Here is a 27,828-nt window from a genome sequence, read left to right on the forward strand (position 1 = left end):
AGGTTTTTCCTCATCTCAGTCCTAAACGGCCCACCCCTTATTCTTAAACTGTAACCCCTGGTTCTGGACTCCCCCAACGTCACATTTATATCCACGGAAGAGTGAATGGAGCATGTCAACATGGCACGTTCAAATCAATTATCGAACAATGAATGTTCAATATTAAACCCAGAGAAACAGAACACGATGTCCAATTATGGAGTGCGGCACATAATTTTTAATCACACTAGACAGGCGTGGACCGGTTGGGTCAAAATCTCTCCTGCGAGCCCGGCAACCCTCCGTGCAAACACCCCTCCCCCCACACTCACCCACACAAACACACACACACACACATACTCACCCACTCACCCACTTACCCACTCCATCCCCACTCAACCCCCCTCAACCCCCCTTACCCCCATCTCCCTCCCCCCCACTCACCCACTACATCCCCCCTCAACCCACCCTTATCCTCCCCTTCCCCCCCCCCCCGCCGTTTGGACGGGTTTGCACCATAGCAAAGTCGAAATATCGTAAGTCGACATATTGTAAGTGGAAACATCGTACGTCGGGGAGCATCTGTGTTGGATCAACAGGGCCAACTGCGCGGACTTTCTCCCATTGTGACGTCGAACGCGGCTGATGGCCAGGTGAAATGGAAAAGTGATTTTTCAAACTTTAAAATGTCAATAACATTAAAAAATACAACAGCAATTTGAACGAAACTTGCCACTGCACACCCCATGATAATGGTGAGTAAGGTGGATCTAAAATAATAGCGCTATCGTGTACCATTTTGGATGTATTTCCCGATCAACGGACACAAACAAACGGACAAACTAACAAACATATATACAAACAAACAAAATGAGAGTCTTGGTAATATTTAGATTGATAGATAGATTTTGGTGTCGTCTCACAGTTTAAGTTATAACATAGACTAGCCAAGCGTAGACTCGGCGACCGTTTCGCCGAGGCACACTCCAACTCCGGGTACCTCATCTTCCCATTCCCATGTTGATCTTGCAGTCCAGGATCCCATCCATTGTCAGAGCCAAGCCACGCGCAAACTGGAGAAATATCAACTTGGGTAGCGTACAACTCAATGGGATGAACATTGAATTCTTCAGATTTAGGTAGCTACAATCCTCTGACTTTTTCGCTAGCACATCTCCCTCCCCCACCCCTCTTTTCCGCCCCCTCCCGTATGTCCCACCTGGACGCGCACCTGTTTCATTCCCCTCACAGGTGCATCCTTCCCCTAACTTCACAATTCGCAACTCATCAATCCCTTTCCATCACATCTCATGCCTTTTAAAAATATATATTTAAAAAAATAAATAAATTAGTACCTAATCAGATATACAGCACTTTGGTCAACGTGGGTTGTGTTTAAATGTTCTATACAAATAAAATTGACTTGACTTGACTTGACTTATAGACAATAGACAATAGACAATAGACAATAGATGCAGGAGGAGGCCATTCGGCCCTTCGAGCAATGTGCTCATGGCTGATCATTCTCAATCAGTACCCCGTTCCTGCCTTCTCCCCCATACCCCCTGACTCCGCTATCCTTAAGAGCTCTATCCAGCTCTCTCTTGAATGCATTCAGAGAATTGGCCTCCACTGCCTTCTGAGGCAGAGAATTCCACAGATTCACAACTCTCTGACTGAAAAAGTTTTTCCTCATCTCAGTTCTAAATGGCCTACCCCTTATTCTTAAACTATGGCCCCTTGTTCTGGACTCCCCCAACATTGGGAACATGTTTCCTGCCTCTAACGTTTCCAACCCCTTAATAATCTTATACGTTTCGATAAGATCTCCTCTCATCATTCTAAATTCCAGTGCATACAAGCTTTTTATCTCTGTGTGATGGTTATGTTGAACCATCTTCCTACCAAACTCCACAGTATCAACCTGTTATCTGCCAGGCTTTGGCTACTCGCGCCTCACTTCCAGCTTTCTCTACCCTTCTCCCACCTTACAATGTCTGGAGAAGGGCCCGACCTGAAACCACACCCATCCATGTTCTACAGAAATGCCGCCTGGCCCGTTGCGTAATTGATTTTTTTTTCTCCGGTTGCAACGAATCCAACCGCCGGTGATTTCATTATATCTCTCTGTCACTTATTTTGCGAGGGGAGAAGGGGGAGTGACCGGAGTGTGACCCGTCCTACATTGTGCTGGCGGCCTTGCCGAGGCAGCGAGGTGGAGACGGAATCAATGGAAGGGAGGTTGGTTTGTGTGATGGTTGAATGTCCATCGGCAATCGGTTCCGGCAATGTCTTGCGGTTTTGAATGGAGCTGTGCCAAAAAGAGTCTATGGTGCACGCCGATTAAATACCTTCTCCCGCGAAGCTGTTAAGGTTGGTGCGGCTTGTGGGGACGTGCCGAACTTCCTAAGATTTTAACAAAGTAGAGGTATTGATATGGTTTCTTCAATCATACGTTTATTATCACAGTTCAGTCAAATGCTTTGTTTTGCTTACAACTCCGGTAAATCATACAGCATACCTCACTGAGGCAGTCCACAAGTGTCGCCAAGTTTTGGTGCCACAAATTTACAAATGTTCACGGAACAGTTCTATCTACTGCCCCCCCCCCCCCGCCCTCCTCCTCCAGCCGCCGCGGGGTCACTCCTTCGTTCTGCGAGGCTCTCGTCCATCTCTCCAACGGCCTTCCTCTCTCTCCAATGGCCCTCATGTTTGCCGGCCAACGTCGCTCTCCGACGTCCTTCCTCATTCCTTGATGGCCCACCGACTGCTGCACGGTGGCGCAGCGGTAGTATCGCTGCCTTATAGCACTTGTAGCGCCGGAGACTCGGGTTCGATCCCGACTACGGGTCCTTTTCTGTACGGTGTTTGTACGATCTCCCCGTGACCGCGTGGGTTTTCTCCGAGAGCTTCGGTTTCCTCCCACACTCCAAAGACTTACAGGTTTGTAAGTGAATATGTTTGTTTGTAAGCTTGCTGAATGTGTAAATTCTCCCTAGTGTGTGTAGGATAGTGTTACGGTTAGGACAGTGCGGGGATCGCTGGTCAGCGCGGAATCGGTGGGCCGAAGGGCCTGCTTCCGCGCTGTATCTCTAACCTAAACTACATTCAACTTCGCTCTCCGAAGGCCCTCCTCGCACCTCGCTGTCGACGGCCCACCTCGCACTCCGGCGATCCGCTGCGCTCAGCGGCTGTTCGCCGACGCCGGTGGATCCGCGGTGGGCGAGCCGGGCATGCTGGAGAGCTTAGCCCAGCTTGTCGGGGCTCTCGCAGCTCGCTGCTGGCCGGGACACTTGGCCATAGCTTCCACGTGGCTGGTCCAGGACAAAATGCCGGTGATATTTATTCCTAGGAATCCCTACTTCCTCGCCATCAATGTGTACCGTGGTGTGTGTACTGTTTCGGTACCTGACGTCGATCACAATCTTTTTTACCTCACTGACAATGAGGGAGAGCTTGTTGTCTTGGCACCAAGTTACAAGGTTCTCGGTCTCCTTTCTGTCCTCCATCTCGTCATTGTTCGATGTCTTTCCCATTAGGTGGTGCCCTCTGCAAACTTATAGATTTAGTTGAGTTGGTGTTTGGCTGCAGGGTCGGAAGTGAATAATGAGTATTGTTTGGGGGAGGGGGGAGGGGGGCTGAGGACGCATCCATGCGGGGCATCGGTGTAGAGTACTGATGCAGAGGAAGATTTGTCACCTATTCTCACTGATTGTGGTCTGTCGATCAGGAAATCGAGGGTCCAGTTACAGAGGAGAGTGCTGACTTCAAGTCCAAATTCAACTAGAGGTTTCAAGTGAGAAAGGAATGATTTGACAGGCAGACACAAAATGCTGGAGTAACTCAGCGGGTGAGGCAGCATCTCTGGAGAGAAGGAATTGGGTTGAGAGACCCTTCTGCAGACTGATTTAATAGGACTATTTGGAGCAACCTCTTCATACAGATATGGACATAGGGAACTAGCTGCCAGATGTGATAGTTGAGGCAGGTATTCTAACACCACTTAAAACACATTTAGTCAGGTTCATCGATAGGAAGAAGTTTAGAGACGTACAGGTCAAACGCGGGCAGGTAGAAGTAATGTAAATGGGGTATGTTGGTCGGAATGGACATGCTGGACCGAGGGGCTGTATAACTCCATCGGACTGCAGATTGTCATAACATTGAGGTTATCATTATAAGCACGTGGAAGGCACCCGCCACCCTCTGTGTAAAACAAAGCTGGTCTCGCACATCTCATTCATACTTTTCCCCTCCCAATCTACTGTCTGCTAGAAGATCAGCTTTATGCCATTAGACACGCCCTCTCGCGCCCCGACATCATGATTTATTTCTGTATGATAATACCTCAATTTGTTTTTACTGTTTGCGCCACGCCAACCTTTACTACCTGGTGTTCTCTGACACAATGCTGTATGTACCCTCCAATATCTCACTCCTGTATGTGTAGGAAGGAACTGCAGATGCTGCTTTAAACCAAAGTTAGACACAAAAAGCTGGAGTAACTCAGCGGGCCAGATGACCAAAGGAATAGGTGACGTTCCAGGTCGAGACCCTCCTTCAGACTGCCGAGTTAAGGGCCTGTCCCACTTAGGCCATTTTAAGGCGACTGCCGGCGACTAGGCTGTGTCCGACAGTTCGCCGGGGTGTCGCGGGAATGATCGTGAGGAGTCTTCCAAAAATCGTAGTGGATCTCGGCGCTGCTGAGAAATCATGCGGTTTGAAATTTCTCGGCGACAGCTGGCTTATCGCCAGGTATCGTTGCTTATTGCGGGCGCTGTCGCATGCTGTCCCCAGCTTAGATGCGTTTAGAAGCACATAATATTAAAATAAATAAAGTTATTTCAAAATATCATAAAATGCTTGTGTTTAACCAATTTATTTACCGTCAGGTCATTTGACAGGTAGATTGGAGGCGACAGCTTGACGGTCAGGTAAGCGTGGGAATTTTCGCGATGTTTTTGGCCTCAGCCATTACATTTAAAGTGGGCTCCAAACCCAGCTATGCAACCCAGAAACCAGATATGCATCTCCCTTACATTTTCAAAGAATGCCCTCACAATTTTCACAAAAATCCACTGAACCACTTTTTAATTAAAAAAAAAAAATACAGCTATTGGTAAACTGGAAGTAAATCCAGTGTATTGCTTGTAACAGTGAAGCTTGGTTTTTACGTAACCCGGGAAGATGTTTTACTTCAAAACTCTCAAGTACTTACCGACTTGGCAGTGATTTCAGCGAAAATCAGTACGCAAGAGAAGCATTGACAGCATGGGAATTTTCGCGATGTTTCAGAACCCCTTCGAGTCCCAGTGATTCCCCGCGACCACAGGATTCCGGATCTGAAATTGCTTTCCCTTCCTGCACACGTGTGTGTGTGTGTGTGTGTGTGTGTGTGTTTGTTTGTACGTGTGTGTGTGTGTTTGTACGTGTGTGTGTGTGTGTTTGTACGTGTGTGTGTGTGTTTGTGTGTGTGTGTTTGTACGTGTGTGTGTGTGTGTGTAGTATGTGTGTGTGTGTCTGTCTGTGTGCGTGCGGGAGTGTTTAGTTTGGTTTAGAAATACTGCGGACTAGTTAACACGCAACAAAAGCTTTTCACTGTACCTCGATACACGTGACAATAAACGAAACAAACAGCGTGGAAACAGGTCCTTCGACCCTCCGACTCCGCGCGGCCCATCGATCCCCGTACACTGGTACTATCCTACCTACACACGAGGCACAATTTACAATCTTTACCGAAGCCAGTTAACTTACAAACTTGTGCGTCTTTGGGGTGTGGGAGGAAACCGGAGCCACGCGGTCAGGGGGAGAAGGCGCAAAGTCCGTACAGACGGTGCCCGTCGTTAGGTTGGAACCCGTATCTCTGGCGCTGTAAGGCAGCAACTCTACCGCTGCGCCGCCGTGCGGCGAGTGCGCGCGTGTCCATCTCCCTCCACAGATGCTGCCTGGCCGCGAGGTTCCTCAAACACTTTGTTTTTTATACAATTATTTCAACCGATTCCTTACATCGGTCATATCGAATATTGACTTTGCCTCATCGTTCCTCCTTCCTGTCTACACATGTCTCAAACTCTCCTTTGCGCCGCTGTTGTAGTCCGCACCAACCCCGCTTGTGCCGCCGTGTGACTCGGGGGGCGTTTAGGAACCTGGGGAGCCCGGAGCTCAGGACCCGCCGCCCGCGGCTGCTGCTGAACCCGCTGGAAGGGCGACTGTTTCAATCTTTATATTGTCACAAACGTATTCCTGTTCCGTTGACCGACACAGTTAACGCGTTAAAATGAAGGAATCGACTGCTTCAATTACTGTTGCTGTTTATTTCACTCTCCCCACATTTCCGTTCCCTCTGATTTATATCCGCGCTAAATAGGGGTTTACGACGCGGAATTTGGGGATTAAATGGGACCCGTTCAGCGCCGACCTGTTGTCCACCGGGTTTCTGCCCCACAGCCCCTGAGCCCCGCTCCTGACGCCGGTCCCGGGACCCGACCCTTTTACACACCCGGAGCGGAACCAGAGCAGATTCTCAGCCACTGGTTCACATCCCAAGGCCCGAAGAAAGGATAAGGTTTCTCCGTAAATGTGTTCCCAGTGAAGGCGTGGATATGGGACTTGGTGTCCGCGTCGCAAAATGAAACTGTCCCGGACTCGTAACTGAGATAAACTCCCACCCTCCCGGGGATGGGACGGGCGGGGAGACGGGATGGAAAGGTGGTAAGAGCATAAAACTCGTCATCATCCCGCTCGATCCTCCAGACCCCAGTCTCGGGGGTCAGGTCGACTTCTCCCTCCCTCTCCACAGACTCTGCGGCGACACCTAGACTCCACCACCGACTCCCCGCCACCTCCACCTCCCAGTAATATCTCCCCGATGTGAATGCTTCCGATCCCAGCACACACGGCCAGGCTGTGAATCTTTTCCCGGTGTCAGGGAGATTCTTCAGGGTCCCAGTCCGTTTCACCCTCTTCCGATCCTCAGACACCTCCAATAACGGATGCGCTGTTTCCACATCATGGGCGACGGAGACTGGGGGAGGGAGAAGCAGAGAATCAGAGAGTCCCCGGGGGTCGAGCAACGCGGTCCCAGGACCAGGGGAGAAGCCGCTCCGAGTTAGCAACAGGTAGGCGTTCATTCCCGGTAATTTGTTATCCCGGCTGGAGAGGGGAATTGCGTGAGGTATCGGGAACGGATGGTGCCGGGATCGTGCGGGCGGGGTGGACCAGTGCAGAGGATTATTTATCAATCCATAATAAATGGGATCATGAGATTGCGGCGGGGTTAGATAAACGAAGCGGGCTATACAGATATGGACACAAAACGCTGGAGAAATTCAGCGGGACAGGTAGCATCTCTGGAGAGAAGGAATGGGTGATGTTTAGAGGCGAGACCCTTCTTCAGACTAGTTAGGGATGTCCCTCGTTTCCCTTATCCATAACTAGTCTGAAGAGGAGTCACGACCCGAAACGTCACCCATTGCTCCTTCAAGAGATACTGTCTGTCCCGTCGAGTTACTCCAGCTTTTTGTGTCTGTCTTCGGCCTAATCCAGCAACGGCAGTTCCTTCCTACACAGAAATGGAGGTAGGTCGGAGGTGGAGGATATTGAGGTTAGTGGTAGTTTGATGTTTTTCACTCGAGTTGTAAATCTGTGGAATTCTCTGCCTCAGAAGGCATTGGAGGCCAATTCTCTGGATAGTTTCAAGAGAGAGTTAGATAGAGCTCTTAATGATAGCGGAGTCAATGGGTATGGGGAGAAGGCAGGAACGGGGTACTAATTGTGAATGATCAGACATGATCACATTGAATGACAGTACTGGCTCGAAGGGCCGAATGGCTTACTCCTGCAGCTATTGTCTATTGTCGATTATCTGTTGTCTATTGTCGATTATCTGTTGTTTATTGTCTATTATCTATTGTCTGTTGTCTATTGTCTATTGTCTATTGTCTATTGTCTATTGTCTATTGTCTATTGTTAAAGAGGAGGTAGAGATGTGGGGTGCTGTCGGCATGATCACAGTGAATGGGGGCAGACAGGAGGGGCCAGATAACTTGCTTCGGTTTTCTTGAGTGGGGTGAGACAGAGGGGGGGGGGGGGATTTAGACCATGGAATGAAGCAGAGGTTGAATGATTGGTTGTGATATAGAATGGGTGGAGATTTGGGGTTGTAGGGTCTCTGAAAGAAAGGGGATGCACGGGCAGATTTGATGGGTGTGAACAGCAAAGATCACACTGAAATCATTGCAAACCGTTCTCCGAACTTCCCGGAGAGACTTGACAATGAAAACAAGGAGTTCATATAACAGGTGCATATGATCACAAGGAGTTGTTTTACCCCTCGAGGGGGTGGGGGGGGGGTGTGAGGGGGGTAAAACGGGGGTTAGCACTGGCAGATAACATCGATGATAATCTCAAGAGGTTTTTTTTTAATTGATTGAGGGAACAAGGGTTAACAGGGGGAGAATGGGGCCCCTCATGTAATGGGAAAGGTCCTCAATTAGTATTTCTCCTTTATTTTTGCTGTGAAGAAGGACTTGAGAACCTTGGAACTTGGAGTAGTCAAATGAAGTGTATTGAGACACCAAATGGTGTTCGGTAGACTGATGGATCTGAAGGCTTAAATCATGCTTAACTAATCTTCTGGATTTTTTTGAGGATGTAACTAGGAAAATTGATAGGAGAGAGCCGGTGGATGTGGTGTACATCGACTTTCAGAAAGCCTTCGACAGGGTCCCACATAGGAGATTATTGGGCAAAATTAGAGCACATGGTATTGGGGTAGGGTACTGACACGGATAGAAAATTGGTTGGCAGACAGAAAGCAAAGAGTGGGGATATATGGGTCCCTATCAGAATGGCAGGCAGTGACTAGTGGGGTACCGCAAGGCTCGGTGCTGGGACCGCAGCTATTTACAATATACATTAATGACTTGGATGAAGGGATTAAAAGTACCATTAGCAAATTTGCAGATAATTCAAAGCTGGGTGGTAGTGTGAACTGTGAGCTAGATGCTATGAGGTTGCAGGGTGACTTGGACAGGGTGTGTGAGTGGGCGGATGCATGGTAGATGCAGGTTAATGTGCATAAGTGTGAGGTTATCCACTTTGGTGGTAAGAGTAGGAAGGCAAATTATTATCTGAATGGTGTCAAGTTAGGAAAAGGGGACGTACAACGAGATCTGGGTGTCCTAGTGCATCAGTCACTGAAAGGAAGCATGCAGGTACAGCAGGCAGTGAAGAAAGTCAATGGAGTGTTGGCCTTCATAACAAGAGGAGTTGAGTATAGGAGCAGAGGTTCTTCTGCAGTTGTACAGGGCCCTAGTGAGACCGAACCTGGAGTACTGTGTGCAGTTTTGTTTTCCAAATTTGAGGAAGGATATTCTTGCTATTGACGGCGTGAAGCGTAGGTTTACTAGGTTAATTCCCGGAATGGCGGGACTGTCATATGTTGAAAGACTGGAGCGACTAGGCTTGTATACACTGACATTTAGAAGGATGAGAGGGGATCTTATCGAAACATTCAAGATTATTAAGGGGTTGGACACGTTCGAAGCATGAAACATGTTCCCAATGTTGGGGGAGTCCAGAACAAGGGACCACAGTTTAAGAATAAGTGGTGGGCCATTTAGAATGGAGATGAGGAAAAACTTTTTTCAGTCAGAGTTGTAAATCTGTGGAATTTTCTGTCAGTGGAGTCACGACCCGAAACGTCACTCATTGCTTCTTTCCAGAGATGCTGTCTGTCCCGTCGAGTTACTCCAGCTTTTTGTGTCTATCTTCGGCTTAATCCAGCACCCGCAGCTCTTTCCCACACAGATAGTAGTTCGGAGGTAGAGGATATTGAGATTGGTGGTAGTTTGATGTTTTTCACTCGAGTTGTAAATCTGTGGAATTCTCTGCCTGAGAAGGCGGTGGAGGCCAATTTTCTGAATGCATTCAAGAGAGAGCTCGATAAAGCTCTTAAGGATAGTGGAGTCAGGGAGTATGGGGAGAAGGCAGGAACGGGGTACTGATTGAGAATGATCAGCCATGATGACATTGAATGGTGGTGCTGGCTCGAAGGGCCGAATGGCCTCCTCCTGCACCTATTGTCTATTGTCTATTTTCTATTGAGAGCAGTCAGTATTACAGTCGAAGAAGTTCTCAAGGTCCTGGCGCATATGAAGGTAAAAAAACATCTCCTGGGCCTGATCAGATAAATCCGAGGACGCCGTGGGAAGCTAGAGAGGAAATTACATGTGCCCTGGTGAGATTCCACAGTTGTCATTAAATACGGGTGAGGCACCGGTTGAACGCAGGGTGGCAAATATTGTGTCTCTACTTAAGTAGGGTTGCAAGCCTGGGAACCACAGGCCAATGAGTCTAATGTCTGCGAACAGAACTTTACTAGAGAGTATTCTGCGGGAAAAATCTTCATGCATTTGGATGGACAAGAGTTTATTAGGGATATTCAGCACGGTTTTAACCACAAGAGATCGTGTCTCACGAATCTGATTAAGGTTTTGAAGATGTGACCAAAAAAGTTGATGTGGGTAGAGCTGTAGACGTTGTCTATGGATTTCAGCTAGGCATTCGACAAGTTTCCACGTGGTAGGCTGCTCCGGAAGGTTCGATTACATGGGATCCAGGAGCAGCTAGCCGATTGGATAGAAAATTGGCTCAATGGAAGGAAGCAGAGGGTGAAGGTGGAAGGATGTTTCTTTCAGACTGGAGGCATATAACTGGTGGCGTACCTCAGTGTTCGCTGTCGGGCCTGTTGCTGTTTGTCATTTATAGCAATGATTTGGATGTGAAGGCGCATGGCGTGATTAGTAAGTTTGCAGATGACGGTAAAGATGGTGGTGCAGCGGATAGTGAAGATGGTTGTCAAAAATTGTAGTGGGATCTTGATCGCTTGGTCAGGTGGATTGAGGAATGGTTAATGGAGTTTAATACTTCGAAGTACGAGGTATGGCATTTTGGGGAAACAAACTATGGCAGAATCTACACAGTGAGCGGCGGGGCGCAGGGGTCTTTTGTTCTAATGCCTTCCCATTGGAACAACATTTCAATTTCCCTTCGATCGATTAATAACATCAATCCTTGCATCTGTATTACTTAAATATTTCATAACCAAGAACAATGGAGAAGCTTTACCGTGCTTGAAGTCATCAGATGTTTCACTGAATACCGTGTTGAACAAAACAGGGCGATCAAACTTATCAATCGGCAAGGCACCATCTACCACCAACAGTAGTTTGGCTTCATCGCTGAACCTGCAAACATTTAACAGCTGGTTATGAACTGAGCATGATTTTCTTTCGAGCTGTTCTACACAAATATGCAGTGTTTCAGTCAAGAGGATGTCCTACCTCCTTTTCCGACTAGCTTCATCCTTAAATAAATAAAACACAACTTTGAGTCGACTGAGATGAAACAGCCACATCTCGATAGCAGGAGATTCACCCAAATTCTGACATTCCTCAGATAATTCCCCTTTCCCAATGCGTATTGTCGCTATTACATAGACAGAGAATGGATATTTTCGCGGAGACATAGAAACACCGGGCAAGATAGAAGGAATGTTCAAGAAAATGATGCCATAACTGAGAGGGCGCAACTTACAGGAAACTCTGGGCAGGTCGTGGGATTTTATCTGGAGAAGATGTCGGAGATGATGGGTTGGACACATTTAAAATGATCGGTAGATTTAAATCGGTGGGGGTAGAATAGTATCACCAAAAGCGAGAAGACCAAACGTCAAAGCTGAAATGTAAGATGGACTTTAATAAATCCCGTAGGAAATACAGTGACAGGAACGTGAATCTCACTTGCACAGGTGTAGCTGAAGCCAATGCTGCAGATACATTTGAGGGGAAGTGGGATAAACACACGAGGCTTCCTCGAAATCGGGGCATTGTTGCCGGATGTAGTGAGTAGATAAGAGGGATGTTGAGTGGAACAGAAACATTGGCCGCAGAAGATGGGCCGAACGGCTTGTCCATGGGATGTAATTCTATGGTGAACACAGACGGACAGAAAGAAACAGAGCAAATCCCCCCAAGGTGACCACTCACTGCTGATGGCACCGGACATAGATGTTAAATCTGACATGTGCGTCGCGTTCTAGATTTCAATGTTAATCCCCACAATGTGGTCATGGCTGATCTAGTCCTGGACTAAACTCCCATTTTGCCACATTCCCTTTAATTTCAATTCCTTCCACTTTCAAACATGTATCTCCCTTTCGTTTAAATCTTTCTAACGGGCTAAACCTATCAAAGTCTCTTGGTTGGACATTCCCAGAGATTCACGGCCCTCTGTCCAGTCGTGGAGCTTGGGGTCATATAAAGGATCACCCCTCATTCTTCTAAACATAACATGTTTATCCTCTCCTGATACAACAACCCCTTCATCCCAAACCCGAAATTGGCGATTCACGGCGTGCTGCCTCCTTTGCTATTATATCATTTCGCTGTTAAGGTAATCAAATCTATGCTCTGGATGTGGCCTAGCCAACTGCACAATTGTGACAAAGCTTCCTTGTTGCTAAACTTCCACCACTTTACAATAAATCTCACCGTGCCATTTCTTCTCTAAACTGTTTTTAGAGACTCGGCCCACCGAGTCCGCACCGACCAGCGATCCCCGCATACTAACACTACCCTAGATACACTAGGGACAATTCTACACTTACGGCAACCTACAAACCTGGACGTCTTTGGTGTGTGAGAAAACCGAAGGCCTCGGAGAAAACTCACGGGGAGAAGGTACAAACAGCACCCGTAGTCAGGATCGAACCAGAGTCTCTGGCGATATAAGCGCTGTAAGGCAACAACTCTACCGCTGCATTACCGTGCCTTCCTATCCTTTTTGGCTAATGCACAAAAGTACCTGAACCCATCTGCATTTCACTTATTTTGCTGTCTGTTTCCATTTCACTGAAGTGCATCGTTTCCCACTTTACCACATTGAATCATATTTGAACACTCATTCAGTTTATTGCAGAACCACAGTGATCCCATGCCAATTTGCGCCAGACTCTGCCTCTTCCTTCTGGTCACTAACATAAAGAGTAAATAATTCAGTACGAACACCAGAATGCGCCTGTCAGAGATAAGGACAAGGCTGGAAGGATTAAACAATCTGATCGACATAGGGTTGGGGGCCTGCTCTGGTAAAGTTGGTTGGATTCTGTGGAGTATAATAGATGTAGGAGTTACATCTGCCGAAGACCAGACGCGAAAAGTGCTCAGGAGAAAGCTTTGACAGAAAAGGTAAAATAGAATCTTAAGAGATTCTACAAGGACATTAATAGCAAACGAATAACTAGAAAGGGAATATGTCCTTTTAAGAGTAAACGGATAATTGGGAGAGAATTTATTCACAAAATGCTGGAGTAACTCAGCAGGTCAGGCAGCATCTCGGGAGAAAAGGAATGGGTGACGTTTCGGGTCGAGACCCTTCTTCAGACTGATGTCAGGGGGGCGGGACAAAGGAAGGATATAGGTGGAGACAGGAAGATAGAGGGAGATCTGGGAAGGAGGAGGGGACGGGAGGGACAGAGGAACTATCTAAAGTTGGAGAAGTCGATGTTCATACCACTGGGCTGCACACTGCCCAGGCGAAATATGAGGTGCTGTTCCTCCAATTTCCGGTGGGCCTCACTATGGCACTGGAGGAGGCCTATGATAGAAAGGTCAGACTGGGAATGGGAGGGGGAGTTGAAGTGCTCGGCCACCGGGAGATCAGTTTGATTAATGCGGACCGAACGTAGGTGTTCAGCGAAGCGATCGCCGAGCCTGCGCTTGGTTTCGCCGATGTAAATAAGTTGGCATCTAGAGCAGCGGTTGCAATAGATGAGGTTGGAGGAGGTGCAGGTGAACCTTTGTCTCACCTGGAAAGACAGTTTGGGTCCTTGGATGGAGTTTAGGGGGGAGGTAAAGGAACAGGTGTTGCATCTCGTGCGGTTGTAGGGGAAAGTGCCCGGGGATGGGGTGGTTTGGGTGCGAAGGGGCGAGTGGACCAGGTAGTTACGGAGGGAACGGTCTCTGCGGAACGCAGAGAGGGGAGTGGATGGGAAGATATGGCCAGTGGTGGGGTCCCGTTGTAGGTGACGGAAATGTAGGTGGATGAATTGGGAGAGAATACGTCCCATTGTGTGAGAGCGACCTTAAGGTGGATAAATCCCTGAGACTGATTAAGTGTATCCTCGCTGCCTATCCATTAAGCTGCCTTCACCGGGTTGGTTTAACACCAGCGAAGTCCCTCTCCATTCAGGTTCACCATCCGGCTTACTTTTCCCATGGTCTTGTGATTTGTGGAGATTCTCCTTCTTTTGAGGAAAATATGAATCAATCACTAACTCAGTGACAAGTTCACAGAGACGGTTTCCCCAAGGAATTTGCAGGCAGTGCTGAGATCGCGAAGATTGTGCGGGAGTTCATTTGGTTTGGGAGAAACAGCAGCACAGAGCAGGGGCAGACGGAACATTTACCCAGTTCTGAATAACTGGTAAATGCGACTTGTATTTCAGAAATGTCCACCACCATTTTGTGCGCGTATTCTGACTTCGCCAAAATGTAGTGTAACCGCTCACCTTCAGAAATATCGCACTGTCGTTTTGATCCAAATGTTCCTGTAGCTTTAAGAGTTCCTCCTGAATGGAATTTATATTCCCTTGAATCTCTTGAAGATTTTTCTCCATTGTATTCAGAATTTTCTCCTCTTCTTCCCGGATATCTGCCAGTACGCGCTGCTCTTCCTCAGTGAGAATCTGGTGCAGTTCAGCAAACTGGGATGTGATCTTGGACTGAAGGTTGTGTGACTGTTCCTGTAAAATGAAAGTTGAAGATAATTATTTAATGTCATTTTATGGTATTTCCTCACGGCATGGGAGGTGATATTTGGCCAATTGACCGTGAAATTAGCCCTTTGGCGGACCATGTCCATATTGGCCACTGTCCCTATCTATACTAATCCCATTTACCCGCATATAATCCGTATCTTCCATTACCTTGGCAATTCAAGCGCTTCTCCACATGCTTTTGAAATGTTGTGAAAATAATCTCTAATTCCTCCTTCCCATTCTCCCAAGTCCAATTCCCTGCAGCCTATTCCGTTTCACCTGCCCATTATTTCCCACCCTTTCGTCCACCACCCACATTCACTGGGATAATTTGTAGCCGTCGATTCACCATCCAACAAGCGTGTCTGTAGGGTGTGGACGGAATCAGACGCGATCACTGGGAGAACGAGCGATCCACATAGACAGCAACCGAGATGAGGATCGAATCGTGTTATCAGGACAAGGACACAACAGCGCTACTTCCAGTCACATAGTAATAGAATCATACAACGTGGAAATCTGTCCTTCGGTCCATCTTATCCATGCCGACCATATTGCTCATCTACGCTAGTTTTACCAACCGGAATTTGGTCCATAACCTACACTATCCCCATCCATGAACCTGTCCAAATATTTTCTATATATGTTCTTATCGTGCCGGTCTCAACTACCTCCTCTGGCATACTGTTCCATATATCCCCCACCCTCTGTGTGAAAAAAAACTACCTCCCAGTTCCCCTTAAATGGTTTCCCTCTCACCTGAAGCATGTGCCGCTGGTTCTTGACTCTCCTGCTCCAGGTAAAGACTTTGTGCATTCACCCTATTATATTCCCCTCATTATCTCACTTTGAATTACTCTTCCACCTCCTACGGTCCAAAGAATGAAGTACTTCCCTGCGCGACCACGAGACCTCGGGCCCTCCAATCCCGAGCTATGGAGATTTGCCCCATTATCACACGGACCTCAGTGACCAAATCTGCACAAGATCAGGGAATCGAAAATGAAAAGCCTCACCAGAACTCCAGAAATCTTCTGTTTCTGTTGCTGCTCCATTTGCTGGATCTCTGATTTATTTTTTGTGAGAGATTCGAAGGAGGATTTAACCTGATCCTGGGATTGTGTTTGAAAATCAAATAATTAAATTGTTAGACAACAAAGGAGGAATTAAACATTAATGTGATCAAAATCCGGTTGCCTTTACCTTGTAGAATTCAGCAGCTTCTGCTATCAGCGTGAAGCTGTGAGACTTGTGGTCCCGCCCAGCTGCACAAATCACACAGATCAGTTTCTTGTCAGTTTCACAAAACAGCTTAAGTTCTTCCCGATGTTCCTCGCAGTGAAGTTTATCTTCCTTCTCCTTCCGATACAGGCTTAGTGTCCGAAATTTCTCTGACAGTCTTGCCAGGGCCCGACTTACCACAAGTGTGCGCTCCACAAACTCCTCTCCACATTCCGGGCAGGAGTTTCTCCCTTCCCTGTCCCAACTCTGTGTGATACAGGAACGGCAGAAGTTATGCCCACACTCCAGTGACACCGGATCAGTGAAGATCGCCTGGCAGATAGGACAAACAACCTCCTCGGTGAAACTCTTGACCTGGTCTTTCGAAGCCATGTTAACTCCCGGCACTTCCTGGTTCAAAGTGCCTTCCGTTTCGGCAGCTGCTGAACCCTTGCAGCACCGCGAGTGCCCACTACGCATGCTCGGGGAATTAAAATAATTTGGCTGCTTGTTTCAGTGTGAAGATGTAGAAACAAGGAACTGCTGGCGATGGTTTACAAAAAAGGCCCAACGTGTTGTAGTAACTGCACCTGGGTCTGCACCTGTAGTAACTGTAACTGGGTCAAGCAGTACCTCGGGAGAACATGGATGAAGGTTCTCGACCCGAAACGTCACCCATTCCTTTTCTCCAGAAACGCTGCCTGTCCCGCTGAGTTATTCCAGCTTTTTGTGTCTATCTTCGATCGGTGATGTTTCGGGTTAGACCCTTTTTTAGACTGATTGAAGGGGTGGGGGTGGGAAGCAAGAAAGTTAGAAGAGATGGCGGGCAGGTACTATAAGGACGTTACAAATAAATTTGGCAAGGATGAGAGGGATATGGGCCAAACGCGGGCAGGTGGGATGAGTGCAGATGGGGCATCTTGGTCGCCATTGGCAATGTGGGCCGAACGGCCTGTTTGTCTCCATGACTATATCAGAAAAGGACAGGAAAAAGGAGGGAAGCAACGGGGGCTGATGATCAGGGTTGCACAATTGTAAAGGTATTGGACCTTCAAATGAAATGCATTTGCAGTCTGATTAACTCAATTCAATTCAGAGCTGAATTCATTGGATATATTTAATGTAATTTCATTGAATTTGACAATCTGCACACCATGTTACATGCATTTAATGGAAAGGTAGATTTCATTGAAATAATGTGCCTTGGTGCTTCAAATACTATGTTGGAAATAAATCCCAACTGCTTGGACTGTACAGCTTGCTTTTAAACTTGTTTTTCAATATTCCTACGTGCAATTTGCAATTTCATCATTTCCTATTGTTGTGTTCGATAAATCACGGGATTCAGACAAAAGAGTTTGAATAACAAGGTATTTTATTACGCTACCAAATAGGGCACAGGACCCACGAATCCGCGTGCTCTCTCGCAAACCCCCCAGTACACAACAGAGGACGGCGCCTGATTGTGTCCTGTTGTTGATAACTTGGCATCATTCGCAACACTGTCCAAGGCTGGGGTCGTCTCTTTTCCTGGAAGCGCGCCCGACTCGGACTTTTGTGACGTTTCTCCACCATTCCGACCTGTGCCAAACCCCCTCCCGTGAGACAATCATAAGCGCGTCCACCACAACATTTCTGCACTACTAGCGGTAGTGGTCTGCCCAACTATTGCAATGTTTTGATCAGGAAACCCAGACATTCCCAGACGTTGCTTTGGGAACATCTGGTCAAACATATTCTACTTGTTTGGGAACGTCTACTCAAACATATTGTACTTGTTTGGAAACGTCTACTCAAACATATTCTACTTGTTTGGAAATGTCTACTCAAACATATTATACTTGTTTGGAAATGTCTACTCAAACATATTTTACTTGTTTGGAAACTTCTACTCAAACATATTATACTTGTTTGGAAATGTCTACTCAAACATATTCTATTTGTTTGGAAACGTCTACTCAAACATATTCTACTTGTTTGGGAATATCTACCTGTTTTCCAACCGTTTGGAATGTTGTGCGGCTAATTTGGCTGACAATTCCATTTTAGCAGACATGGTCTGTTTAGCCTTTAAAATACTCCCCACCCCTTGGAATCGTCAGCGTACATTAGCGCCCATCTAACCACATGTTACTGAGTATAAAAAATAATAATCATCAAAAGCTGAGTGTAATAAATTTATCTCGAAAAATGTGAGGTGATTATATGTCAAACTAACTATCCGCAACATAATGGCGTGAGTTATGTGTTTTATTAAATGTGTGGAAGCAAAGCTTATCTTAATGACTTCGCAGGTGTCCGAATAATTTACTGGTCCCTTTCAATTAGCCCAAGTCTGCAAAGTGGTGTTTTAAACACAATTTCACCTCACTTTACACCCCTAATCGCGGAACATTCGGCCCTCAGGCTGCCCCATTACATACGATCCGCCGGTTTAATGCCACGTCGGGGCAGTTCTCACGCAGCAGCAGGGAAGCACATAATTGCAGAATGATGGCACAAGTCCCCCCTGCCACAGGTCGTTGGTTCAAGTTATTTACTGCCCACCTCTCGAGCGCGGGGGAGGGAGTTAGCGTACGCATCTGCTTTTTTAGTAGACCATTCATCTGCTCCACCTTGCGGGTAATATGAAATGTGGATGGTCCACTGCACCCCGCTATCAGCTGCTCACGGTTGTATTTTATACCCGCAAAGTGGGACCCGTTGTCCGACTGAATCTTCCACAGGGTGCCAGATAAGGCCATAATTCGACTGTATCGTTCCCGTATACCATATGGGCCATATTGCGACCTCCCCTCTGTTGCCTTACACGGCAGGTGACCCCTACCGGTATCAGCGTTAGGGCAATCAAACCCGATGGTCGGGAGCGATTGTAGTCAGGCTGGTACCTTCCCGAAAAGGCGCTTAAGGGGGAACGTTCCGATTTCCATCTCTCAAATAGCGGCTGAGTGGAATATCGATAGCACCCTCTCCACACGGTGCCATCAGGCATTATGAGATCCGGGCAGGCGGACCGAATGGTGGTGCGATTTTGGGAGATGTACCACTCAGCGATAGCGGTGCGGGATGGCTCGGGCTCGAGTACTGGGCCACCTCCCGAGGGGAGGGTCAAGTAACATGCAAGCAACAGTCCATCATAATCACAATAATCATAATCATAACCGTAATTTATTAGCCAAGTATGTTTTGCAACATTCGAGAATTTAGTTGGCAACACAGTCATACCAAAATGCAACAAGACACACAATTACATAAAACATTGTCATAACCCTCCACCACAGCGGCACCTCCACATTCCTCGCGTTGATGGAAGGCAATAAAGTCTTATCTTCTTTCCTCCTTTTCTCCCGCTGTCGGAGGAGTCGAACCATCCGCAGCCGGGGATCGAGATTTCACTTCGGGGCGGTCGAACTCTTGCGGCTTGGAATTCCTGACGTCGGTCGCTCACCAGGGACCGCGAGCCCCACGTTGCTAAATTCCGCAGCTGCCGCAGGTTGGAGCACCAAAGGCCGACCCCTGGCAAAGGGATCGGCAGCTCACAATGTGGAAGTCCACAGGCTCCACGGTTTTGGAGCTTTAGAAGTCCCAGCAAGAGGCCGCCAACTCCACGATGTTAGGGCGCAGTGCGGACGGAGATACGACACGGAAAACGTCGCGTCTCCGTCGAGGAAAGAGATACCACCCACCCCCAGATAATGCAAAACTAAAGTTAAAATGAAACATACATTTTACAACAAACTAAAAACACAAAGAAGGAAAGAAACGAACACGGACCATTGGCGAGGCAGCCATCGTGCGGCGCCCCCTCGTGGGGGGGATTGGGGGGGGGGTCAGATAACGTCCTGGTCCAGAGGCCGAGAGGCACTTGCCGTCCGTCGCGCTTTTACCACAGATTCCATTCCAACTCGCGAGCAGCAGCCGACACCTCCAATGCACCGGATTCAGGGCATACGTGTGGAGGGGAGGGGGGAGGGGGGGGGGGGGGCTGGAAAGTCTGTCGGTATGGAAACGTAGGGACCCTGATCCGCTGCCTGACTTCTGATTATCATGCGAGATATCCCCATGCCAGGTATCAACTTTCTCCCCACTTTTCATTAGTGAAAGGACTTTAGTATTATCCAACCACCCTGCGATCCGATGTTTCAGGCTCCACTACTTTCTTTGATTTAAACATTATTACCATCGTGCCTGTTGTCTGAAATCTACCGACTACGCCAAATGTTGTGTTCGAACTACAGATGCTGGTTTGAACCAGTTTTAAACCAAAGATAGACACAAAATGCTGGAGTAACTCAGCGGGACAGGCAGCATCTCTGGTGAGAAGGAATGGGTGACGTTTCGGATCGAGACCATTCTTCAGGCTGACGTCAGGGGGGATCGAGATAGATAAGGCGGAACTCTCGTCGGAGAGAGGAGGAGAATTTCTTCAAGGTAGATTTCGCAGTGGAGCAGACAAAATGGGTGTGAAGGATCAGCAGATGCAGGCTCCAACGTTTTGTTTCTATCTTTGGTTTAAACCAGCATCTTTATACACATTTCATGCGATCCACTGCGAAATCTACTCAAGGTATGTCTACCATGAAGAAGTTCTCCTCCCTTTCTCCGACGAGAGTTCAGCGAGAGAGGTCTTGCGGAAGGCGGAAAGGGGTGGAGATGGGAAGATGTGCCGAGTGGTGAGATCGCGTTGGAGGTGGCGTCAATGTCAGATGATTATGTGGTGTATGCGACGGCTGATGGGATGAAAGGTAATGATTAGGGAGACTCTGTCTCTAGTGCAACTGGGGGAGAAGGCGAGCAAGAGCAGAGCTGCGGGATACAGAGGAGACACGTGTGAGGGGCTCATCTATGATGGAAGAGAGGAACCCCCGTTCCGTAAAGAAAGAGGAAATCTCGAATGCCCTGGTATGGAACGTCTCATCCTGGGCGCAGATGCGGCGTAGACGGAGGAATTGGGAGCAGAGGATAGTCATTGCACGAAGCCGAGTGGAAGAAGTGTACTCGAGATAGTTGTGGAAGTCAGTGGGTTTGTAATCGACGTCAGTCGATAGTTTAAGTGCTGTGACAGAGACGGTGCGATGAAGAAAGTGGGGGGGGGGGGGTGTCGGAGATGGCCCCAGTGAATTTGAGTGCAGGATGAAGGTTGGTGGTGACGTTAATGAAGTTCAAGAGTTCGGCATGGCTGCAGGAAGTAGCACCAATGCAATGCTCGCAGCCGGGGACCGGGCCCGCTGCCGCACGAGACAGCAGATGCTGCCCCCCGGATCTCCCATCATTCACCACGGCTCCCCGCCAGATCTCCCTTCATTCTCCACGGCTCCCCGTCGGATCTCCCTTCAATCTCCACGGCTCCCCGCAAGTTCCCCCTCCATTCTCGACGGCTCGCCACGAGATCCCCCTTCATTCTTGACAGCCCCCGCCGGTTTCACCTTAATTCTCGCCGACGCTCCGCCTGGACCCTTTTCGCTCTCGACAGACACCACCGCGTTTCTCTCGTGTTGAAATTATTCAGGATTATTTTCCCAGCGTGGAAATGTCAAAGCCGAGGAGACAGAGATTTAAGCTCACCTGGGGAGAGTTTCAAGGCCTTTTTTTAAAACTGTGTTGGAGTAGTGGTAGATGGAAATAGGACAGAGGCATTGCATAGTCTGGTATGGGCTGAAGGGCCTATGCTCGTTCTATGTGGCCATCAAAAAACCTACAGGTTCATTGCATCTCCCATTCCCACCATTCAGCGTTGTTCTTCGCCCTTGAGATGTTTATTTTTCCCGATTTCATTCCCTGCTCCATTTTACTTTAAATTATGAACAGAGGTGTCATAATCGAACTCCAGCTCCCGGCTCATTGCATCGCGAGTTACGCGGGTTAATGATGAAACGAGCTAGAAACTTAATCCCGTTCTTTATTTCCTCTCTGAACTTGCTTTGGGTCATTGCATAGATACAGGTGTTGACACAGCAGCTGACCCGAGTGAGTAAGATTCCCACTTCATTGGCAATGTGCGAGGGGCTTGTGAGGTCCGAGCCCACGAAATTGATTGTGGCTCGTGTAGAGATCCAAGTCACCGTTGGCGTCGTCCAGAGTAATATGGCGGAGGCGGACACGGTGAAAAGTAAAACCATGGACTTGCGCCGGTTCTCCGCCTCGCTGTCTTTGCTTTCCAACGTCTTCAGGCGCCGGCGGACCCTGCTGGCCGCTACGATGTTCCGGACCGTCAGCCCGTTCAGCAGTAGGATGAGGCCGAAAGGGAGTAAGGAGAGAGAAATGCTACACAGCCAGGTGAAAGCCACCCACCACATGGAGGTGAAGTAGTCTGGTTTGGGCCGGCACCCCCAGTTCACATTGTCCATGGTGAAGCGTGGCTCGTACATGAATTGAAAGGGGATGTACTTTAAGCAGCTCAGCGCGCACAAGGACACAATTACCACGGTGGCCGTCCTACCCGTGCAATAGGTGAGTCTCAGCTTCGGGCAGCAAATGCTGACAAAACGGTCAAAGGTGAAGGACACGGTTAACCAGACGGAGTAATCCACGCTGGAGATCCGCAAGTGTACGTATGAGGGACAAACTGCGCTGAGGGAGAGGAAGGAGTTAGGGGTGTAGTAGCTGTAGATTCCTTGTAGTAGCACATGAAGAATGACCACGAGCAGGTCGGACGTCGCCATCGCCACCATGTAGCGGGTGATTCCTTTGGTGAGACCGCACTTTCCCCGGCACAGGATCGCAGCCGTCAGCACGTTCGCTGGATGAAGCACAAAGCACAACTAATTAGCGTATCTGCCGCCATGTATGAGAGAAGGAACAGAGACTACGTTCAGAGCGGCGGCGTCATTGAAGAAGACACATTGCAGATGACAACATAGAACATAGAACAGTTCAGCACCGGAACAGGCCCTTCGGCACATAATGCCCGCACCGAACATGAAGTTAAGCTAATCTCCTCTAATGCAGGTGAGGCATACGCATCCACCCTCCTTCATATCCATGTGCCGACCCAAAAGCCCAATAAACGGCACTATAGTATCTGCTTCCAGGACTGCAGGCGGCAGCGAGTTCTTAGTACGCACCAGGCTCACTATAAAAACATTCATTCGAGCATCTGCTTTCAGCTTTTGCACTCTCTGGGGCATGCTTATACATATGCTTATACACATAGGGTAGTGGGCGCCTGGAACGCAGATCAGAGAACAGCGTTGATGAGTCTTTTAGATAGGTGCATTAATATGCAGAGAAAGATCATAATGTCATCGGTTATAATATCATAAGTGATAGCGGAAGAAGTAGGCCATTCGGCCCATGAAATCTACTCCGTCATTCAATCATGGCTTATCGAGCTCTCCCTCTTAAACCCATTCTCCTGCCATTTCCCCATAACCTCTGACACATGTACTAATCTAGAATCTATCTATCTCTGCTTTAAAAATATCAACTGGAAAATATATTTCAGCAGAAGACACTTACACTAACTATGCAAGATGATCTAGCAAGCAAAACTGTGGGGAAAGGACTTACCTTTTGTAGTTGGAATGTCAAGGGCGTGAATGAACCAATAAAAAGGGGTAAAATACTAGCTCACTTAAAATCCCTTTCCACTGACATAATATTCCTCCAGGAGATTCACATCAAGAATGACTCACACAACAGGCTGAGGCGCAGGTGGATTGGACAGCTGTACCACTCCACCTTTCCCTCAAAAGCCAGGGGTACCGCAATCTTCATCCGCAAATGTACCCCGTTCAAACATAAATCTACAATAGTTGATAAGGACGGCACATCTCTCGCAGTGACCGGAGAAGTGTATTCAACCTCACTGACTTTGGTGAACATAAATTTTGATAAGCCCCAATTTTTCAATAAAGTATTTAATTTAATCCCAGATATATTACAGTCCAATTTGATAATTGGGGGTGATCTAAATTGTGTATTAGAGCAATACTTAGACAGATCTTCATTCCGTAGAAGAATTATATCCAAGTCCAGTGAACTTTTGAATACGCATATAAACAACACAAATATAAAAGATGTATGGAGGATTACCAATCCCTCAGGAAGAGAGTATTCTTTCTACTCAGGTGCCCATAAAGTATATACAAGAATAGATTATTTTCTGGTCTATTCTAAACTCCTGCCATATACCCACAACTCAAAATATCACCATATTTTTATTTCAGATCATTGCCCTCTTACATTCTCTGTGAAACTGGAAGGAATGGCGAAAAGACAGCCGTGTTGGAGATTTAATCCACAAATACCCGCAGAGGCTAAATTTTGTGAATATCTGAAGTTACAGATGGAAATCTTCTTTGAGACAAATGACACCCCTGGCATTTCTCCAACATTGCTTTGGGAAACCTTTAAAGCCTTCCTTAGAGGCTACATTATTTCTTACCAAGCATCGCAGAACAAGAGAATAAATGCAGAGCAACAGGAACTAGAAAAACAAATAAAACAGTTCGACTCAGAAAATGCTGCCGACCCATCCATAGGAAAACATAACAAGATAGCTGCACTTAAATACAAATTAAACCAGTGTCACTGTCTGTCCTGTTCACTCACCTGGCAGCCACGCCCACCACATTAAGCCAACTCCCCTCACCTGTTCACTCACCTGCTCCAGATCACCAATCAAGCCAGCATATAAACCCTTCCTGCACACACACTCTTTGCCAGATTGTTATGTAACGGACCGCAGGTAGACCCAAATGCAGCACACGGAACCAGGAAATCGTTTTCGGAAGAGCTCTACCTGCTCGTGGTCGAGGACAGAAGACTGAGGCGTTCACCAGGGCGATGAAGGTCAGGAGCAGGCAGGGTCGGCAACGGGAAATCAGTCCGAGAGAATGCTGGAGTCTTGTATCAGGGCTAAGAACAATCTGGCAAAGAGTGTGTGTGCAGGACGGGCTTATATGCTGGCTTGATTGGTGATCTGGAGCAGGTGAGTGAACAGGTGAGGGGAGTTGGCTTAATGTGGTGGGCGTGGCTGCCAGGTGAGTGAACAGGACAGACTGACAACCAGATACTCTCAGCTAAAATCAGTAGGCAATTTCAATTTACCAATCATAAATACTTTGAATTCGGCGATAAACCCCATAAACCTTTAGCAAGACAACTTCGCAAATTAGAAAATGACCGTACAATACATAAAATTAGATCGGAAAAAGGAAAACTGCTTTCACTGCCCAAAGATATCAACAAAAGATTTCAACAATTTTACCAAACCCTTTACTCGTCTCAAACAACAGTCGATACAGTGATGATGCAGACTTTTCTGGATAAGTGCAATCTTCCAACCCTCAGTGAGACCGAACGTAACGAGTTGGGTTCAGAGATAACAGTAAAGGACATTTCAGAGACTATTAAATCATTGAAAAATGGAAAAACTCCTGGCCCAGACGGGATCAATAATGAATTTTACAAAGCATTTAACGATATAATTTCCCTACGTCTACAATGTCTGTATCCAAGCGTTCAAGGAACACACTTTACCGCACACTCCAGCAGAGTCATTTATTACATTAATTCCGAAAAAGGATAAGAATCTATAAGAGCCGGGATTTTATAGAGCAATTGCCCTTTTAAAAACCGATCAGGAGATCCTAGCCAAGACTCTGGCTCGTAGACTCAGCCTAGTCATTGGCAAGCTTGTGCACTCAGACCAAGCCGGGTTCATACCTAAACGACACTCATTCTTTAATCTGAGACGTCTGTTTAATATAATTTACTCACATAGAATCCCGAATAAAGACCTCACAATCATCGCATTGGATTGGTATTATCTTTTCACAGCGCTGGGAAAATTCCAATTAGGCGAAAGCCTTATCTTATGGCTGAAGGTTTTATATGGGAACGCGAACACCAGAATATTAACCAATCAAACCCTCTCATCTAAATTTTGCTTATTCAGGGGTATTACACAAGGATGTGCTCTCCCCGATGCTATTCGCATTAGCCACAGAACCACTCACTGAGAGCATCAGGTCCCATCCAGTCATATACGGATACAATACTAAACATACTACGAACAAAATTTCCCTCTACGCAGATGATGTGCTATTATACATCACTAACCCCCGAACCATTATCCCAAATTTGCTATCCATTGTAGACCAATTCATCATCTTCTCTGGCTACAGAATTAATTGGAATAAAAGCGAAATTATGCCAATAAACGAACAAGACTTTACCCGGCTCCAACAGTTCCCTTTCAGAATTGTTACCGATAAATTCAAATTTCTCGGTTTTTACGTTACCAGGAAATATTCCCTCCTGTTTAAAACAATTTTCCCTCCATTAATTACAAAATTTCATATTTATATTCAATTTTGGAAAACACTGCCTATTTCCCTCCTTGGCAGATTGAATGCCTTAAAGATGATTTTTCTCCCGCAGCTTTTATATTTATTTCAGACAATACCGATATATCTTCCCAAATCTTTCTTTTAAAAAATTGATTCCATTGTTACTAACTTTATATGGGACTACAAAAGTCACCGAATACATAAACGGCACTTGTGCAAATCCAAAGAGAATGGAGAACTAGCTTTCATACCAACAGGCCAATTGGCTAAAAATGGAAAGAGAAGATTGTTTGCCTTGTTCCAGATTGTTCTGTCTGCAATAACCCTGATTAAGTCAATGTACGATTATAACCCTATAATTCATGGTACTATTCTTATCTGGAAACAGTTGAAGTTCAGTCTTAAATTGAGAGACATGTCTCTCCCCCTTCCTATTGCATATAACCCCTCTTTTAAACCCTCTACTTTAGACGGTGTCTTCACCCAATGGAAGAACAAAGGAATTAATACTGTGGGAGACCTACACTGGAAGGGGACTTTTTCCTCCATCCAAGAGTTGCGGGTGAAATACGATTTCAATACGAATAAGTTTTTCAGATATCTTCAGGTTAGGGACTATGTGAAAATATACATGCAAGACTACAACACTGCAAGTCCAGATGAACTTGACGAACGTTTGAATAGACATGCAGATACAGAGAAGTTGATAACCTACATTTACAATGCTCTTCAAAACATCAACTCCCCATCATCTGAGATTTACAGGCGTGTATGGGAAGATGAGATGGGTCAATAAATTTCCAATGACATATGGGACGAAAGTTTACAACATATCCATATTTGCTCCTTAAATGCCAGACATTGCCTGATACAGTTCAAAGTGCTGTACAGGTTATACTATTCAAAAACCAAACTGAACAAAATTTTCCCCACTGCTTCTCGTCTTTGCGATAAGTGTCAATTTCAAGAAGCCACTTTAATCCATAGTTTCGTACTATGTACAGAAATAGAAAGTTTTTGGATGGAAATATTCAACGTTTTCTCCAATATACTGAAAATCCCATTAGAGCCAGACTCAAAACTGATAATACTGGGAATATCAGAAGCATGTAATACATTGGCTGTTTTTCAGCGACGCTTTGTCGGCTATGGACTAATATTAGCAAAGAAACTCATACTTAAATTCTGGAAAAGCGTTGAAGTTCCTCCAGTGAAGATGTGGATTACAGAAATGACGGACACATTACATTTAGAGAGAATTAGGTTTATCTCGAATGACAAACTGAAGCAATTAAAAAAAAATATGGCCACCTTTTATTGATTTTCTCGAACAATATAATATTTGAACACAATTCAAAAACACTGGTAGGGCTGGGTGAGCGGGCACATGGGTGGGTCGTCGGGTATATCTCCCCTCTTTTATTTTTTATTTTTTATTTCTCTTTTCCTTCTTTCGCTCTCTTTTTTATTAAATGCCCCTTTAGAAAAGTGTTAAAATTGAAGCTGTTT

General features: G+C 46.7%; 1 protein-coding gene and 1 pseudogene across 2 annotated transcripts in view; both read right to left on the reverse strand.

The window, feature by feature from the left end:
* LOC144603231 (class I histocompatibility antigen, F10 alpha chain-like) overlaps window positions 1-27,828 on the reverse strand; it is a 1,654,937-nt pseudogene that overhangs the window by 1,379,560 nt on the left and 247,549 nt on the right. The window lies entirely within an intron of this gene.
* Window positions 6,474-16,417, reverse strand: LOC144603230 (zinc-binding protein A33-like). The gene is made up of 6 exons (XM_078416430.1): window positions 16,007-16,417; window positions 15,820-15,915; window positions 14,555-14,788; window positions 11,328-11,350; window positions 11,113-11,231; window positions 6,474-7,006 (listed from the first exon to the last, which is right to left on the reverse strand). The coding sequence occupies exons 1-6, from the start codon at window positions 16,415-16,417 to the stop codon at window positions 6,474-6,476; spliced, it is 1,416 nt and encodes a 471-aa protein (XP_078272556.1).

Source organism: Rhinoraja longicauda, chromosome 19 (genome assembly GCF_053455715.1).
Source record: "Rhinoraja longicauda isolate Sanriku21f chromosome 19, sRhiLon1.1, whole genome shotgun sequence".
NCBI lineage: Eukaryota > Metazoa > Chordata > Chondrichthyes > Rajiformes > Arhynchobatidae > Rhinoraja > Rhinoraja longicauda.